At 58.2% G+C, this 18604-nt stretch overlaps 2 protein-coding genes across 2 annotated transcripts; one reads left to right on the forward strand and one right to left on the reverse strand.

Annotated features, from left to right (window-relative positions):
- The first annotated feature begins 70 nt into the window (after positions 1-70).
- LOC141751547 (ectonucleoside triphosphate diphosphohydrolase 8-like) lies at positions 71-6817 on the forward strand. Its single transcript, XM_074608562.1, has 10 exons — positions 71-298; positions 545-682; positions 1358-1475; positions 2145-2295; positions 2913-3072; positions 3593-3823; positions 4882-5145; positions 5527-5637; positions 5943-6080; positions 6437-6817. The coding sequence occupies exons 2-10, from the start codon at positions 557-559 to the stop codon at positions 6644-6646; spliced, it is 1509 nt and encodes a 502-aa protein (XP_074464663.1). The 5' UTR covers positions 71-298; positions 545-556; the 3' UTR covers positions 6647-6817.
- Positions 6818-9809: 2992 nt separating this feature from the next.
- On the reverse strand, positions 9810-17036 carry LOC141751557 (ectonucleoside triphosphate diphosphohydrolase 8-like). Its single transcript, XM_074608579.1, has 9 exons — positions 16911-17036; positions 15850-15967; positions 15157-15307; positions 13941-14100; positions 12859-13092; positions 11540-11812; positions 10950-11060; positions 10209-10346; positions 9810-9992 (listed from the first exon to the last, which is right to left on the reverse strand). The coding sequence occupies exons 1-9, from the start codon at positions 17034-17036 to the stop codon at positions 9810-9812; spliced, it is 1494 nt and encodes a 497-aa protein (XP_074464680.1).
- Between the last annotated feature and the right edge of the window lie 1568 nt (positions 17037-18604).

The raw sequence follows: 18604 nt of genomic DNA on the forward strand, positions 1-18604 counted from the left end.
CCCCGGCAGCGCCGAGCTCCCGCCCCGGGCCGGCCGGCTCCAACCCGGACATCCGAGTCCCGCAACCGCCATCGCTTTCGCTTTGCAGCGCTCCGGGGGCTCGGCCGGGCCGGGCCGGGGAGGGCAGGCAGGGCCGGGCAGGGCAGGCAGGGCCGGCAGGGCAGGCAGGGCTGTGCAGGCAGGGCTGTGCAGGCAGCGCCGGCAGGGCTGCCCTCAGGCCGTGCCTGGGGCATAGGCAAGGGCTTCTGCCCGGCTCGGTGCACCCACGCCCGAGGAAGGAGCGGGGCTCCCGGCACAGGTACGGCGGGGGCCGGCTGGGGCCCGTTCAGCCCGCGGTTCAGCCCCGCTCGTCCCTGGGCTTTGCTCTGCTGCCCGCCCCGGGGCAGGTTCATGGCCCCCACACCCGGCTGCTCCGTGTCCCTGGGGGGGGGGTCATTTAGGGGCTGTGGGTTCCCAGGCTGCTGGGACCCCAGGAGGAGCTGGAGAGACGGGGCAGAGGCAGGCAGGCTGGGGCTGCCCTTGCAAAGACCATTCCTCCCCACAGCCCGGCGCGGGGATGCAGGCGAGCCTGCTCAGGGCGCTGGGATGGAGCTCGACGGCCGTGCTGGGAGTGCTGGGGGTGGCCGTCTTCCTCCTGGTCCTGACCCCTGCGAAGGATGCTGCCCTTCCTACAAGGAACAAAGTAGGTGTCCAGTGGGACCTGGGGGAGCCCAGGAACGACCACCTTTCCACCTCTCATCCTTCCGTCTGCCCTGCCTTCCTCTCCACTTGCACATCTTTCCATAACCAGCCTGGCTTTTCAGGGCTTCACCTAACTGAGGTGGCACTGGGCAGATCAGCCACCCCCCCCCAAACCACGGTCCTGGCTCCTTGCTAAGGATGGGAGAGGGAAGCAGCCCTCCTCCCCTCCTGGGACTGCCCCGTCTGCCACCCCGGGCACTTTCTCCTCTCTCTTTTCAGACATCCAGGTCTCCTGGGTTTCCATCTCTCTCTTTCCTGTTGCTTTCTGCTGGCTGACCGTTAAAAAGCAGTCGGGGTTTGTGAGGTTTGCCGCTCTCAAAGGTCTGAGAGCAGCTTTGGCAGCCTGAGCCCTTTGGGACATGGCTGGGTGCCTCCCTGCCCTGCAAACCACCCTGCTGACCTGCACGTCATCCCTTTCGGAGCTGTAACTCCTCTGATCGGCTCAATCGGGGGGTGAGAGGTGGAGTGGGGCTGCTAAAGGGAGGGTGGATATGCAAACCTGTGCTGCTCGTGTTCACGCAAGGGAAGCGAGAGCAGAAGCTCTCAGACACCCTCCCGTGGCACCTGGTGCAGTCCCGAGTGTGCTGTGACCCCGTGTCCCCTCTGCCTCCCCCAGTACGGTCTGGTGTTTGATGCCGGCTCCACGCACACAGCTCTCTACATCTACCGGTGGCCCGCGGACAAGGAGAACGGCACCGGCATCATCTCCCAGGTGGCAGCCTGCACCGTGTCCGGTGAGTCTGCCGGGACGTGTCCATCCCTCTCTCCCAGCCTCCTGGATCTCTGTCCCAGACTCTCACGGCATTGTCGGCGATCTGAGTCTTCCAGCCTGCGCTGGGCCAAAGGGAGATGGCCTGGTGGAAGAATCGAAGTGAAGTGTTAGGGGGAATAGTTTGCACCGCAGGGAGCCCTACAGTACCTGGGGGATCCAGAGGTGGGTAAGGAGTTTGGCCCCCAGTTAGCACGGTTCCTGGAGCCAGTCCAGTCTTGTAGCCAGTCGTTTCGCATCAACTCGCAGCTTGGGATGCTGGATGTGCAGAGTTTGCCCCTTCTCCCGTGCAACCACTTCCTTGGCTATTCTTCCTGCAACATCTCTTCAGAGCTTCTTTCATAACATTCTTTCACAATGTTCCTGAAAGCTCTGCAGGAGTCCCCAAACATTACGGTGTTTCTGCTGGTTTTTGGATGTGGTTCCCAACTGCTCTTTGGGTCAGCAGTTTCCATTTTGGTATCTGTACGCCACCAAACACAGCAGAGTTTTGGGCCGTGACTGGGACATCTAGGTATTGCCAAGGAGGTTCAGAGAGCTCCCTGGGCCTGGGGAACAGATGGACACGTCCACTGGTGTCCTGCCCGTCCTGGGTGGCCCTGAGCTGGCTCCATCACGGGGTGCTCCCTTGCAGGACCCGGCATCTCCAGCTACGCAGACAACCCCGCCGAGGCTGGAGCCAGCCTGAAGCCCTGCCTGGAGACGGCCATGCAGATCGTGCCGGCAGAGCAGCAGCGGGAGACCCCCACCTACCTGGGGGCCACAGCGGGCATGCGGCTGCTGAGGTACCGGCACTGTCCGGAGCGACCACCTGCGGCCCCTTCCCCACCAGGCGTTTCTGCATCACAGCTGGTGCAGGGGGCTGGGCCGGGGCCTGGGGGCACCGGGGGGCTGAGGGCATGGGGGGGCTCGGGGCGTGGGGGGCTGGGAGTGTGGGGGGCTGGAGTGTGGGGGGCTGGGAATGTCGGGGGCTGGGGCACAGGAGCTGGGTGCACGGGGGGCTGGGAGTGTGGGGGGCTGGGGTTATGGGGGGCTGGAGGAATGGGGGACTGGCAGTGTGGGGGCTGGGGACACGGGGGCTGGGGTTACGGGGGCTGCTCTCCAGGCAGGCCCTGGTGATGGGCAGAGCACCCATGTGTGCAGTCCCGCGGGGTGTCCCGGAGCTGGCCGTGCCCACGGGGAACCCCCAGCCCCCTCCAGCCCCAGCCCGGCAGCAGCCTGAGGCGGCCGAACCTCCTCTGCCCGACCGGCATCGCCCTTCCCGTGTGCTCAGGCAGAGCCCGCGGGCAGCACCGCCAGGGAGACTCCCAAGGCAGCAGCTGCGGGGGAGAGGGCTCCGAGCTCTCCTCGACCTCAGCCATTGCCTGCCCCAGCGCCCACCCTTTATCTCCTTCCCCGACAGGGAGCAGAACAGCACCAAGGCCGAGCAGGTCTTCGCCGAGGTCGCCAAGGCCATTGGCGAGTACCCCGTGGACTTCCGCGGAGCCCGGATCCTCACGGGGAACGAGGAGGGCTCCTTGGGCTGGATCACCGTCAACTACCTGCTGGAGACGCTGGTCAAGGTGCGGGCTGGAGGTGGGGGTGGGCAGAGGAGGGGCGAGCAGCTCAATTATCCCTGTCTGAGCTACCCCCAGGTTTCTTGAGTCCCAGAGGAGAGACAAATGTAGGTTTAGGGCACTGGTCACCCAAATAGATGTAGCCTGTGGCTGTGAACTGCAGACTCAACCCCGCTGATGGGATTAACAGAATGAAGGGTCTTTGTGTCCAGCCCCGCCTGGCCCCGTGCTCTCCACTCACCCACGGGTCCATTTTGCTATCACAGATGCAGCAATATCAGCCCCCAGATGAAAGTGTTACTCTCTCCCTCCTGAAAGTCTCTGCATCCCAGATGATAGGATGGAGCCGGGGGGCTCCATGGGGGTCTATGTGGGTCAGTGAGGACGCAGGCAGGAAGGGGATAAACAGGGAAACGGGGTGTGGAAGGTCCCTGAGGGGCTTCTGAGCCCACAAAACCTTGCGGGAAGGGACAGGGACTGTGACTGCCCCCAGTTCAGGCTAACACTTGCCATGTTATGGGGCCAGTTTTCCTTTGCAGAGGAATGGGAACATCCACAGACCACGGAGGTTCTGGGAGCTCTGGACCTTGGAGGTGCCTCGACACAAATAACCTTCCAGCCTGGAGTCACCATTGAGGACAAGAACACCTCCGTCCTCTTCCGGCTGTACGGCACCAACTACTCGCTCTACACCCACAGCTACCTCTGCTACGGGCAGACGCAGGCCCTGAAGAGGCTGCTGGCAGCTCTCCACCAGGTACCGCAGCCACTTGTCACCCGGACCCACTCAACCATTTCCCATTGCCATCAAAAATACCTTCCAGAAAGACTGGGCGTGCCTGCGGAAGTAGCGTCAGGGGACTGGGAGTTTTCACGAATTTAAAAGCCTGGGAGAGGCGTAGATTTTATCTACTGAAACAGAAAATTCTCTCATTTGAGTGGAAGGTGGTGGTGGTTCCCTGCCAGGGCTCCCTTCTCCCCAGACGTGGACGTGTCATGGCATTTTTCATCCTTTTCCAAGCCCGGCTGTATCCTTAGGTTCTTCCCTGTCCCCATTCACTTGCCCTTCCTCAATTTCTGCCCGGAGGGAGGATTCCCAACACCCTCTCCTGCACAGCAGTCCCCCCCACAGCGTCCTGCGGTCTCCCCTCGGACAGAGCGCACCGCCCAGCGCTGTGGGCGACGGAGGCGCTGGGGGACCGTGCAGGCGGGACGCGTCTGTGGTCATTTCTGGGCTGGGGCCTGCGCGACGCAGAGGGGACAGAGCGAGTGGCCAGAGCACCAAGCTCTCTGTGCAGGCAGAGCGCACGCCATGCCCTCGGGAGCAGGTCGCCATCCCCGCGGGGAGGCACGGGCTGGCGGTGGCGTTGCCACCCCAGCACGGCTCAGTGGTGGGGCCGGCGGCAGGACCAGCAAAAGCCGCGGGCAGGTTAGTCACGCAAAGGATGGATCCTGCTTCTCCTCCAAACCTCTGAGGGTTTAGATCCTGCTTTTCGGGAACGTCTAAGCGCAGGATGGGCTGTGGGGGAGGCTCTCGCTGGCATCCTACGCCAAGCCCCACTAATGGCTCAGCATCACAAGGCCTTGGCCATGCCACCACCGCTGTAGCTGGGCCCTGACCACAGCATGGTTGTGCCATGCTTGTCACCTCAATTCTGTGCCTGCACCCCGTGGATAAAACCCCGTGGGTGGTGGGGCCAGCACGCTAGTGCCCTGCATCTGGGTTGGGAACAGACGCTGTCTGTGGGCTGTTTCTCTCCTTTCCATCCTCATCCTCGGTGCCGGGGCGGTGCTAACGGCTCCCTCTCTCTCCAGGGCAGCCCGTCTACCCCGCAGATATCCCACCCCTGCTACCCCAAGGGGTACCGGGAGAACGTCACCACGGCAGACCTCTACAGCACTCCCTGTGTCCGTGCACCAAGCACACCCGGCCCTGCACAGGTCCTCACGGTGACGGGGACAGGGAACCCCGCGGAGTGCAGGACCGCCATCCAGAAACTCTTCAACTTCAGCTGTGGGGCCAACAGGACGTGCGGGTTCAACGGGGTTTATCAGCCGCCCGTGCGGGGACAGTTCTTCGTAAGGAGCCTCCGTCCCCGCGGCTGTGGTGGGGTGTGGGGGTGTGGGGCACCAGAGGCTGGCCATGACCCCAGGAGAAGAGCTGCCGTAGGAGAAAAGTCTGAATAGTGCCAGCCCCGAAAGCTGGGATGTGCCGATGCACGGGGACATGCAGGGTGCTCACCAGCCTGCCGGGCACACCCAGACCTCTCTCGTCACAGCACCAGTCTCTCTCGGTGTGGGGGGCAGTCCCCGGGCTCCCCCGCAGTGGGTCGGCAGGTGTCACCCTGAGGTGCTGAGAGGTGGCCATAGGGACCCGTGCCGAGCACCCGGAGGGAGCGGTGGGGGTGGCAGTAGCCTGGGTGCTTCAGTGACCTGCCGCCTTTGGTCTTACACCCACAGGCCTTTTCGGGGCTTTATCACAACCTTCACTTTCTGAACCTGACCGGAGGGCAGTCCCTGAGCTCAGTCGATGCCACCGTCAAGCAGTTCTGCAACAGCAGCTGGGAGAAGGTGAGATCCTGCCTAGGAGGTGCCAGCCCCTGCCCACGTTTCTCCTGGGCACTGGGCAGCCCGAGGGCTCATCCGCAGCCCATCCCCTGCTGCGCAGATGGCGGCTGGAGGGAGCTGGGAGGAGCACAAAGGTCTCTGGACTGGGAGAGAGATGGGAGAGCAGCCTGCAGCCTCCTGCGTCCTCCCGGAGCCCAGGCACTCCCGGTCTTTGCTCCCAGCTGCACCGTGGGGCTCTGCCCCGCAGCGTGGGTGCACCCAGCGCTGGTCCCTGCTGGCAGCCCCCCATCCTTCTTCCACCTCCGCAGGTGCAGAAGGAGTTCCCCACCATGAACCGGACCCAGCTCCGTGACGCCTGCGCAGCCAGCTCCTACACCCTCACCCTTCTCCTGCAAGGCTACAAGTTCAACCACACGACGTGGCTTAACATCCACTTTGTCCGGCAGGTAGGAAAGTGCCCGGCAGCCCCCGTCATCCACACTTTGTGCCGTGAAATCGCTCACACTGACCTTGCCCCTGCCCCTGGGTGGGGAGCAGGGGACAAGGGGGCGACGCGGTCACTGCCATGCCCAGGGCAGCTTCTCAGTTCTGCTCGCAGGCGCCTGCTGGGACATCTGGCCTGGGCATTTATGCTCTCCCCCAGCTTGTCTCACTAGCGGGGTATCTGCAGCCCAAGGTGCGCACAGATATGGTGGCTGTGGAGCAGGACCTGGGGGTACAACAGCAAAGGTCTTCTCTAGCTCTCCGGCTTGCAGGGTACTTCACAGCCTTTTTCATCCCTCTTCCTCCTCTGCCTGCACAGGTCTCTAACGTAGACGTGGGCTGGACTCTGGGCTACATGCTCAATCTCACCAACATGATTCCCTCGGAGACTCCCCCAAGAGTCATAGGGCTCCAGAGAACCAACTGGATAGCAGCCACGGTTTTACTGGCCATCATGCTCATCCTCATCTTCTGCCTGCTCACAGCCATGTGCTGCCAGAAAAACTCCTTTGGTTATGAGAGTCTCTAGCAGAGCTGGCTCTTGAGGCTGCCGAAGCCACTTCGTCCTTCTGCCGTGCTGTGCGAGGAGCTGCAGGCTGGGGAATCCACATGCCCAGGAGCTATGAACTTGTAGTGGGGGGCGCCTGTGTCCTGGCCTGGTGAGCTGGATCTGCCACAGGCTTTAAAAAATCCTGCCTGTAGCTGTGCGCTCTGGTTTTCCTTTCCTCTCGCTGCTGGCTGGAGATGCTCTAGGAGGGAGGGGATGGCCCATGTGGGGCAGAGGCTCAGCACTGGGGGCGTGGGGACCATAGTGATGTGTGGTGGCCGGAGATGGTGGGACCAGTGGGTGAGGGAAGAGAAAAGGGGCGTCTGGCAGTAATGGGATCATCATGGGGCCAGTTACAGCCTGCAGCAGATACCCCATGTAGGGCAGATGTGTCCTGCCCCATCCCGGGACAAGAGCCTGCATTGCCTGTGGCCACCAAGAGGGTGGTCAAACAGTGGCACCAGCTTTCTAGAGAAGTGGTTGATGCCCCAGGCCTGTAAGGGTTTAAGAGGCGTTTGGACAATGCCCTTAACAACATGCTTTAAATTTTGATTAGCGCTGAAGTGATCAGGCACTTGGACTAGATAATCACTGTAGGTCCAACTGAAAATATAATATTCTATTCTATTCTATTCTATTCTATTCTATTCTATTCTATTCTATTCTATTCTATTCTATTCTACCCTACCCTACCCTACCCTATCCTACCCTACCCTACCCTACCCTATCCTATCCTATCCTACCCTATCCTACCCTACCCTACCCTATCCTATCCTATCCTACCCTACCCTACCCTACCCTACCCTACCCTACCCTACCCTACCCTACCCTACCCTACCCTACCCTACCCTACCCTACCCTATCCTATCCTACCCTATCCTACCCTACCCTATCCTATCCTACCCTATCCTACCCTATCCTATCCTACCCTACCCTACCCTACCCTACCCTATCCTATCCTATCCTATCCTACCCTATCCTACCCTATCCTATCCTACCCTATCCTATCCTATCCTACCCTACCCTATCCTATCCTATCCTATCCTACCCTACCCTACCCTACCCTACCCTATCCTATCCTATCCTATCCTATTCTACCCTATCCTACCCTATCCTATCCTATCCTATCCTATCCTATCCTATCCTATCCTATCCTACCCTATCCTATCCTACCCTACCCTATCCTATCCTATCCTATCCTACCCTACCCTACCCTACCCTACCCTATCCTATCCTATCCTATCCTATCCTATCCTATCCTACCCTATCCTATCCTACCCTACCCTATCCTATCCTATCCTATCCTACCCTACCCTATCCTACCCTACCCTATCCTATCCTATCCTATCCTACCCTACCCTACCCTACCCTACCCTATCCTACCCTACCCTATCCTACCCTATCCTATCCTATCCTATCCTATCCTACCCTACCCTATCCTATCCTACCCTATCCTATCCTATCCTATCCTATCCTATCCTACCCTATCCTACCCTGTCCTACTCTGTGGCAGCCAGAGGCGCAGTGGCAATGGGGCTGTGTGGGGAAACTGGCCCAGCAGATGGGACTCGAGTTCTGCCCAGCACTGGGAAGCCCTGTGAGGTGGGGGATGCAGCAGCCCCCTGCTCTACTGCACGAGGTTCCTCTCCGGTCAGGCTGCACCCCGTGTCTGTGCCAGGCAGACATCTCACCCACCCTTTCCAGCACAGAAGGTGATTCGGGAATGCTGCTGAGACATAGCAGGGGCAGCTCCCGGCCCCCCCGTACATTTTTAGGGAGTCCCACCGGCAGCCAGTGGATGGGTGAGGTGAGACACCCTGGCTCTCAGAAGTTAAAAGCCAGTGCTTGTGCCCCGCTGGCTCTCCTCCGAGGTCTGGCAGATGCTGCGGGGTGTCCAGGGGCATGTCCCATAGCACCGAGCAATGCTGACTCTCCCCTGAGTCCCCATCGTCATCGCCTTACCTGGGAGACAGAAACAGTAAAACCATAAATGTTCAGGAGCAAAGTAACAGGCATTTCCCCTTTCGCTGCCTTTTACAATGTTTATTTGGGTGACGAGAGCTGTGAGACACCTGCATTTCTGAGAGATGAGAGACATTTCTGAGAGACACCGAAGGTCAGCGCCTTTCTGCTGGGAGGCAAATAACAAGATGAATCATCCACAGGGCAGATAATGAATGAGCAGAACCAAAGGCGAAGGCAAAGGCTCAGTCGTGGGCAGGCCCCAGCTCAGCCACGTGCGCAGAGTCAGGGCAGGACTCGCAGCCTGCTGGAGTCTCAGCCTGACACCCACAGTGTCCAGGCCTTCTGCTGGTGGGACAGTCTGGTCGCCAGGAAGACACTCAGGAACATCAATGCCTTTATCCCAGAAGAAAAGGAAGGTGGGATGAGATGAGATGAGATGAGATGAGATGAGATGAGATGAGATGAGATGAGATGAGATGAGATGAGATGAGATGAGATGAGATGAGAGATGAGGTGAGATGAGAGATGAGGTGAGATGAGGTGAGATGAGATGGAGCCTTTATGGAAGCATGGACCACGTTTCTGACTTCGGATGCTCAATTTGCCTTCTGTCTTCGAGACCATCAGACAAACCCAAACAATACACCCTCAGGAGAGACAGCCGGGGTGCTGCAGAGCCTTCCATGCCCTCACGCTGGCAGACCCATCAGGGACCTGCCTGTCTGTTGGCAACCGTGGTCAGATCCAGCATCCTATGAAGCACCCTGTCACCAAGTGCCTGCAGCCGTGCACTAACAGTCTGGCACTCGTGGAGTTCTTCCACAGCCGGGCTGGCTCTCCACGGCCCCACGTGCCAGCTGGTGGGATGGAGGCCAGGTCTGTAAGAGACACAGAGGTGTAAGGAGGCAGATAGGCACGGGTGGGGTTCCTGTGGTGTATAGCTGATCCCAGCTGGTGTGGAGCTCCTCTGGAAACCTCATGTGGTGCCTATCCACATGTTGGGGGCAGTCCCGTGGGAGGCCAGACATTGATTCTTCAGTGCTGTAGAGGTTAAGGTGCTCAGCGTCGTTGAATGAGCCTCAGGCTGCCAGTCCTGCTGGGGGAAGCGCAGGGCACCGCGGTGCAGACAGCCCTCCAGCCCTGACGTGCTCCTGCCACGCTCCCAAACACAGCCGGGCTCTTACACCCACAGGAGCAGGAGCAGGGCAACCAGTCCCAAGGCAAGGGTGAGGATGATGAAGGTGACGGCTGCAGCCCACAAGGAAGGAACGTGCCCCTTCACCCGCGCCAGAGCCTCTGCCGGGATCATGTTGGTGAGGTTCAGCATGTACCCCAGCGTCCAGCCGATGCTGGCGCTCCCCGCCTGCCCGAGGAGAGAGGGGACGGTGAGTTAGCCCTGCAGGAAAGCCACACTGACGATGCAGGGCCACCTACTCCTGCATGGCCCGCCCAGTGCCACGCTGGGATGTGGGGCAGGCAGGGCTTTCCGACCATGGCTCTTGGCACCCCAGCATGGGAAGCTGGCTCTTTTCCCCGGTGCTGCCTCTACTCCTGCCCACGGGCTGGGTTTGCTGCCTACCTTCATCTGGAAGAAGATGTTGTTCCAGCTGGTCTCGTTGAACTTGTAGGCATCGAGGAGAAGTGTGAGGATGTAATTGGCGTTGGCGCAGTATTTAGGCAGTCGCTCAGGGTTCTCTTCAGGGTAGCTAGAAGACAGCTGGGGTGGGGACATGTTTGGGAAGGGAAGTTATTTGCAGGCAATTTCCATGCAGGGACAATGCCCTGACGACTGCTGCACAAGGGGCAATGGCTCCGCAGTCACTGGCATCCAGAAAAAGATTTCTGGACCAGGCAGGTATTTTGGACCTGTCCACACAGTGCAACTCCTTTGAGGAGGATTTATGCTCCACATGGAAACAGAGAGACGTATTGGAGATCCTCCTGGCCCAGGTTCTCCCATCTCAGCCTCCTCATGCAAGGGGCTCCTGCTCTCTGCCCCATGGTGCTCCTAGCACGCCTCTTGGCTTTACCCATCCCCATTTGACTTGTCTCCAGAATGGTGCCAGCAGCTGGCTCCCCTCTCACCCTCCTCCAGTGCTACAGATGCCCCTGCATGCCCAGCTCCTGTGCTGGAGAGGAGATTTTGCTGCCTTCACCTGCCCTGGCTGCCCCTTCCCCAATGTTGCATGAGCAAGGAGGGCCCCCAGCAGGGCCCCCAAGCGTGGGTGCAGGATGGTGCTGGCTCCCACTCCTCTTCCCCCACCCCAGGACGCCTTTGCTTGTGCAGCTTCCCCACAGCCTCCCATCCTGGGGAACGTACGTCTTCCCAGCTTCTCGTGCAGAAATGCTCAACGGTCTCCCTGACAGCGGCCAGCGACTGCCCCTCCGTCAGGTTGAGAAACTTGAAGTTATAGTAAAAGGCAGAGAAGGCCTGAAAGGCAAGAGGCAGAATGTTGTTGAGTTGCAGTGGGGACCCCCCAACTCCCCGCCACACAGCTGCCCCCGCCTCCCTTGAAGAAGGAGGTAGGGTTTGTCCCTCACTGGGTTTGTCCCACCCTCGTATAGTCCCAGGGCATCATAGTCCCTGTCCCAGCAGAGATGACGTGCTGGGGCTGTAGGTGCCTGCTCATCACGTGCAGGCGGAGCCTTGTCTGAAGTCTGCTGGCTAAGCTGGTATTTTTTTGCTGAAAACTTGTTTTTTGACTAAGCACCTGTTTTATTAACATTTGGAGAGCTGGCAGGAAAATCAGATGGCAGCAATCCCTGGTGTGCCCCGGGGCAGTGGTAGTTTGGGAGCTTCTTGCCCCCGTTCTGCTGCAGGGAGTTGACAGTGCCATGGGACACACGGGGACACCACAGCACCGGGGGACACACTGTGCCCAGGAGGTGGGAGGACGGGATTTGCCTTACAATGAAGTGCCCGCTGACTGGGGGCTGGTAGACGCCGTCGAAGGTGCAGTCCTGGCTCTGGCCACACGCCGAGAAGTTGAACAGCTTCTTGATGGCAGCCAGGCACCCGCTGGCATTGCCCCTGCCCTCCAGGGTCACGTTCCTGTCACTGAGGGTCAGGCGTGCGTCGCTCCGGTTGGTGCAGGGGCTGGTGCGGAAGGAAGACAGCAAGACGGTTTCATTGTAGTCTTTTGGGTAGCAAGGGTGATCGACTCGCGTGCTGGGGGACGACTCCTGGGAATAGCAAAATCGCAGGCTGCAGCCTCCTCCAAGCCCTCTTGGTGGGATTGCCGGGCAGCAGGGTTCACCCAGCGCTCCCCCAAAGCCACGGGCACAGGCATCTCCCACCTCCTCAGCAGGGAAAGACCCTCCTGCTGTTTAATCCTGGTCTTGTGGGCCATCTGCAGTCCCAGCCTGAGCTCAACAACTCTTGCTCTGCTTTGTCTCATTCCCTCTCCCATGGAGGCAGACCAATTTCAGGGACCCAGCATGTCTCTCCCCTGGCCAGCAGGATCATGATCTGGGGCATGGAAAGCCCTCTCCACCCCAGCTCTAGCTCTGTCTCTAGCTCCAGCCCCAGCCGCGGACACCACCTGGGACCTTCCTGGCTGTGCAGCATGAGCAAACCCTTCTGGCTCACCAAGGCTGCTTCCCCTGGCAAGGGGCAGCTCCACGAAGACCCTCTTCCACTCTGACCTTCCAAAAAATGGCCTGAGAAAGGTCTGTTGTTCACTTTTCTCAGGTCCATACAGTCAGAGAGTAGTTGAGGTTCGGGGGGAGCTATAGGGTCCCTCTGCCAAATCCCTCCTTAAAGCATGACCAGCAGGATCGGGTTGCTCAGAGCCTTGTCCCCTCAGGTTCTGAATATCTTCAAGGATGGTGACTCCACAGCATTTTTGGGTCCTATTCTGATATTTGACCATCCTTATTGGGAAAAACCTTTCCCTTGCACCTGGTTGGAAACTTGCACATTCCAGCTTGTGACCGTTGCCTCTTGTCCTGTCACTTTTCACTTCTGAGAAGAGCCTGGTCCTGCCTTTTCTACACCCTGTGCGAGGAGCTGTGTACAGCCAGAACATCTCTCCTGAGATGCTCCTTCTGATGCTTCCCATACTCCTCTCCGCGTCTGCCTACCCGTGCTCCAAGGAATCTGTACCTGCTCTCAGTCCCTGCTGATGCCTCTCTGGAAGAGCACCGCCTGTTCTTATTTTATGTATTAACAAGTCTGTGATTGGCATCATGAGAGCGGAGTCCAATTACCCCCCCAGTTCCCCTCTCACCACAATTAATTCCTTGGCCAGTCGCTTCAGCATCTCGTTCTGCCCGTAGCAGAGGTAGCTGTGCGTGTAGATGTTGTAGTCATAGCCATACAGCATGAACTTGGAGGCTTCATTCCAGTTTACCGCTGAACTTTCAGGCATAAAGCTGATTTGAGTGGATGCTCCTCCAAGATCCAGTGCCCCAAAAATGTTGGCTGCCTCTGGACGAACCCAGGTGTGTGCTTTGGGGGAGTACTGCCAAGGGGAGACAGGAGAGGAAGAGGAGTAGTACATGGCTGGGCTTACTCGCCCTGAGCAAAATTCTCATCCCGTTGAAGTCGATAGGGTTTTGTTACTAAATTCCACCGGTATTCCATTCAATTATTGCCATACGTGAGCCCCCCCTGCCCTTCCCTGCCCAACCAGCCTGGCCATTTATCAGAGCCAGAAAAAACAGAAAAAAAGCCAGAAAAAAACTGTCTGATGGTGCCAACATGCTGTGGGCTCATGTGGCTCTGAGTCACCAGTCCCCAGATGGAAGTGCTGGTGGGCACCCAGCTTGGAGGGGCTGCCCTTCCAGATGAGCAGGCTGCAGAGGCCGCTGCAAGGGGAAGGACAGGAATCCTCCATCAGCCTGCGCAGGAGCCCAACGGCGCCAGCACCGCTCGGAGCTGTGGCAGTTCTGGGACAGAGGGTGGCAGGAAAGAGGTTTGGTTCAAGCTTCCTTCAGACTGGCACCATAAACCAAAACGGGGGCCTCACAGCGCCACACGGAGATGAGATGGAGCTTCCCAGGGCAGCGAGACAAAGCCTGGCAGGAGCACACCGTCCCCACTGGGCTGCACGGCCAACCTCGCTGTCCCCAAGAGACCCCGTGTCCACATGGCGTGGAGATGTGCCCTTAGCTCTTAACAAGGACACCTCCATTCCTGATTTCTTCCTCCTCTTTCACTGCAGGCAAGCCAGAGGACAACTGTCTGCTCGCCCTGGATCATTCCCAAAAGCTGTTAGCCCAGACCTTTCCTTCTGTGCTAAGTTAACTTGAGAAAAATCAGAAAAACTGTATTAGCAAAGGAGGAGTGGGTGTTTCACCATTCTCCCACCTTAGTGAAGGAGTCCAGCAGGTAGTTGATGGTGATCCAGCCATAAGCCCCCTCCTCCTCTCCTGTAAGGATTCGTGCCCCTTTGAAAGCCACGGGGTACTCTTGCATGGTTTTAGCAACTTCGGCCAGGACTTGGTCTGCCGCTGAGCTGTTCTGTTCCCTAAGAAGGACTCAAAGGTGAGGACACACACCCAGGTACACCAATACTACAGAGGAAACCGAAGGAAACAGCCTGTTTTTTTCCCAGTTCCACATACTCCAGTTCTTGGCTACAAGCAGTTTGTGAGAAATGATGTCTCCTGCCACATAACTCGTCAAAGCTGGTCGTAAATCCCAGCTTGGCATCACAAATCTCTTCCCTCCAGTGCGGGCCGATCCCAGTCACATAAAGGTTTGCCAGGCCACCTTTCCCTACCTAAGTACCTTCATAGTGCTGGAGGCCAGAGGGCATTGTGCTGCAAACCCCAGGGTTGAACATCACCCACTGACGGCAGCAAGGCCAGGGCTGGCTGCTCAGCTCGAGTGGGTCTTTCGGGAAGGCGCCAGCCTGGTTCCAGACCTCTGAGTGGGAGAAGATATCTCGGGGCTGCTGGCATGTGCTCGCTCTCTGAAGCGAGTCACCTTCAGGCTATGACCCGGCTCCTTCCCAGGGAAAGGCTCAGATTGCCAGGGCACAGAAATGATGTTAGATATCTGCAACCATAAAACCGAGAACCATGAAATGAAGGCTGACATTTGAAGGGAGCTAATGTGGGCTGGAGAAAGGTAAGGGCAGGTCCCGCGGCACCCCATTGCCTCCCACCTCTGCTCCGCTCCCCCACCAGCACCCATCCGTCTGGGCAGATGACACATGCCCCAGTGGCATCTCAACTCCCTTGTGTTTAAGAAATAATGAAGAGCAAACAAAGAGCTCTGAGAAGCATTTCTTGCTTGGAACTGGGCATGCAGCACCGTCCTGGGACGTGGGGTCCCAGGATGCCAACAGACACCTCTGAGCAGCCTCTCTGCCATGGGGCCAACCACTCAAGACAGCTCAGCCACCTGGGTGTCCCCACCGGGCTGCCTTCTCCCCACTCCGCAGTCCCTTGCTCAGGGCAGCATGAGAGAGCTGGGAGCTCTTGGCAGCCTGGCCCCGTGCAAGGACGCTGTGTCCTGGCAGTGGCTGCTGCTTGCAGCTTGGTCACTGCTCTGTCACCTCCGCACCCCACAGTGGTACCTCAGCAGCCTCATGCCTGCTGTCGCTCCAAGATAAGCTGGGATATCCCTCTGTTTTGCAGCAGGAACAACCTTCAGGGCTTTATCCAGGCACTCCCTTAGGGAATCACCGGCTTTCGTGGGATTGTTGGCATAGCTTGATATGCCTTGCCCTGGAAGAGAGTGAGGCTGGAACAAGCTGACAGGAATGTCTGGGGACAGGGACGTTGCAGCAAGAGGCCACATGGCAATCAAGTCTGTCATGTCTTAGAAACAAAGGGTGCTTTTCCAGGGTCCCCCTGAGACCTGACTGACCCATGCTTACGTTCCTCTCCTGTGGCTTCCCCACGTCTCCCATGCTTTCAGCAGTGTTCCCAGCTCTATGGGTGAGACCTTTCTCAGCCAGGACAGTCGCTTGGGCAGCTGGGGGCGGTCCAAGGTGGAGGAATGAAAATCCAGAGCAACACCAAGGTGCTTAAATCCCACCAAACGTGTGGACACTACATGGTGCTGAGGGCCCTCCAACCATGAGCAAAGCCAGCGGGGAGTCAAGGACCACCCTGCCTGCAGCCGAGGCTCCCACCGTGCCAGCAGTGACAGCCCAATGGACAGAGCTCCCCAGCGTGGGCAGACCAACAAGAGGAAGGACCAGGTCATCCAACTCACCACACGAACACGTAGGGCAGCACCGAGCCCATGGCAGGGGGATACTTACCCTGGACATCACAGGACAAGGTCTGGCTGACCACACCAGTGTCATTCTCCTTGTCTGAGTCCCACTCATAGACAAACAGAGAGGTGTGGGATGAGCCTGCGTCAAACACCATCCCGTACTGGAAGGGAAAACCAAGACATCACACTAGTGGGAGGAGCAGCAGCCTGCCCCTGGCCCCACCATGGTCCTGCCAGGGTCGTGGGACCAGAGGATGCCCCAAAAACCATCTCTCTAAGGCACAACTATCTGCACCATGGCAGAGCAGAGCAGCGACAGTGCGTCGTCTCAGCATGGGCATCTCTCACGGTAACTGAGGGACTTTTTCTTTCCCTCTCCAGAGGTCTGTGCAGCAATGCCAGCTCGCATAAACATTTTCTGAGTTGTTTCCTTATGCTGTACCTTTTGTGTCTACACTGGCTCCACCTTGGGGCCAGCAACTCTCCCGTCTCCAGTGCTCTCTGCTACCCCCATGGCTGCACCCAGCCTGGGCAGAGACTGGCAGGGCCACGCCAGCCCCAGTCCAGGAGCACCTAACCGAATGCCTCTCCCCCGTAGAGCCCTCCACCTCACCCTAAAACCTTGCCAACCCTCTTCCAGCAGCTGGCGTGGGATGCCAAGCTGCAGGGGAGGGACAGGGAGGGCTCCCTTGTGGTTCACAAGGCTTGTGCTGTCCTGTAAGCGAGTCAGGACAGGCTGGTGGGAGCTGGCAGGAACAAAGGCCATGTGGAGGTGTATCACCCTGCGGTGCGGTGCCTGGAGGGGCAGAGGGAGTGGGGCAGGGCTTTGCCCTACCCATCTGCCCCAAGGTAACCTCAAAAACCTGTCAAACACTAGTGGCTAGTTTCAGAGGAGGCTTCCCTCCCTGACTTTGAGGTGGCCGGGCTGTATCTCTTCTGCCTGCACCTTGAGATGGGAAGAAAACACCCACCCAGCTACTACAAGACAGGTCCTACCGAACCCCCCTTCGCCTCCTAACCCCGAAGAGAAGCCACTGTCTCTGAGCACCTGCCCAAGATGACTGATCTCTGCAGTGGTGCTCAGGTACCTCCTTTTGGGCTCACCTTGACCGTGGGTGGCAGGGTGACATCTTCAATCTTCACCAGGCTGAGAACAAGGGCAACGATGGAGAGTGCGACCAGCGCCCCAACTGTGGCAGCGGTGAAGTGCTTCTTGTTAGCTAACATCATGGTGAAAGGTCCTGCAAACCCAAGCCCAGGAGAAAGGTGGTTGGACACGGCCAGCTGGACACAACACTAGTCAGTGAGAGCTGCAAGGACATCAGCTCCGAAAGCTGTCCCCAGGCTGACACTATCTCAAGCTGCATAACTCAGAAATCCCGGTGGATAATCAAATCTTTCCCTGGGAAAAGCAATATTAGGATAAAATAGGAGGTGTGGCTAGAGGAAAGGGGGGATGGTTGCCCAGCAGCCTGGCACAGCCGTGATGGAACTGCAACAGTCCTCCAGGTCCTGCACCCACTCCTGCTTGGCTCACCACTAATGGGAAGGATGAGGTCCAGGAGGAGCAAAAGGAACACTGCACCAAACAGAAGAGGGCAAAACCCCTCAACGTGAGATATTGTAGAAGGAGAAAGTGATTTTGGTTTACAAGATGTAAGTAAGGTCAGCTCACCTGCTGGCACTCCCAGACCTGTGCACCTAGCAGCGCGTGCCCAGGTGGGATGGCTCGGAGGTGGCTTGCAGGTCCTTGCTGTGGCTCTGGGCTCTTCCACTGCCCGCAGGAAATCCAGCTGGGACTTGCCGTCTAGATCCTTTTGAAGTGGATACGTCGTGTAAATCTTTTTTCCAGTATTTTATCTCAGACTTCATCAGCACTAGGCAAAAACTCTTGAATATCAGTTCTCTTATTCGTCTTACAGGTGTATTTATGACTCAGCTTGGCATCTTCCTGACACCTTATCTTTGGCCAGTTACTTCCTCCTCCTCATTTGAATGAAATCAGACATAGGAGCCCTGCAGCAATTAGCACACACCTCTCCTTTTAACCCTTGTCTCCCTGCTTCTTTGTGCTTTCACACACACATATTTCTGTTCTCTCTTTGCTCTCACCGGTCTTAATATTTCCATTACAAGTCTCTACAAAGTCTATAGGAGGTGAGAGTGACATTTCCAGTGTCCGATGGCCTGAAATCACACCCAGAGTTGTAGGTGCCTTGATAATAAGTTTTATTCCAATGAGAAGAACCATCACATCAGAGGAAGAGGATGGCCCTGCCGAAGGGATCTCAGCAACACTTGCTGAGCTTTGCCAGAGGAGACAGGAGAGGCCACGAGGGCCAAGAAATCTTCACCGCCCGGCTGGGACTTTTGTCACTTCTTCCCCATGTGTGACCCAGCTTCCAGCTGCTCCTGGGCTGGGGATCCCTGCAGACACGGGGCCCCGAGGAGAGCTGGGGGTGTGGGGAGGACACCAGACCCACAGCCCCCAGCTTTGCCAGCAGCCTCCCATCGCTCTGGGTGCCCTCAGTGGCTCAGCAGCGTGGGCAGGGTATCCCACCCCAGCCACAGAGCCCAGCAGCCCTGCCCTGGGACGGGGAGGAGAGGAGAGGAGAGGAGAGGAGAGGAGAGGAGAGGAGAGGAGAGGAGAGGAGAGGAGAGGAGAGGAGAGGAGAGGAGAGGAGAGGAGAGGAGAGGAGAGGGCTGGGGGACTGGTGGAGATGGGGACCTGCTCTCTCTGGGCAATACAGCAAAGCTACTTTCTGCTGATTCACATCCCTGATAAGAGGCTGCCAGGG

The sequence above is a fragment of the Larus michahellis genome, chromosome 15, assembly GCF_964199755.1.
Source record: "Larus michahellis chromosome 15, bLarMic1.1, whole genome shotgun sequence".
In the NCBI taxonomy this organism is placed as follows: Eukaryota; Metazoa; Chordata; class Aves; order Charadriiformes; family Laridae; genus Larus; species Larus michahellis.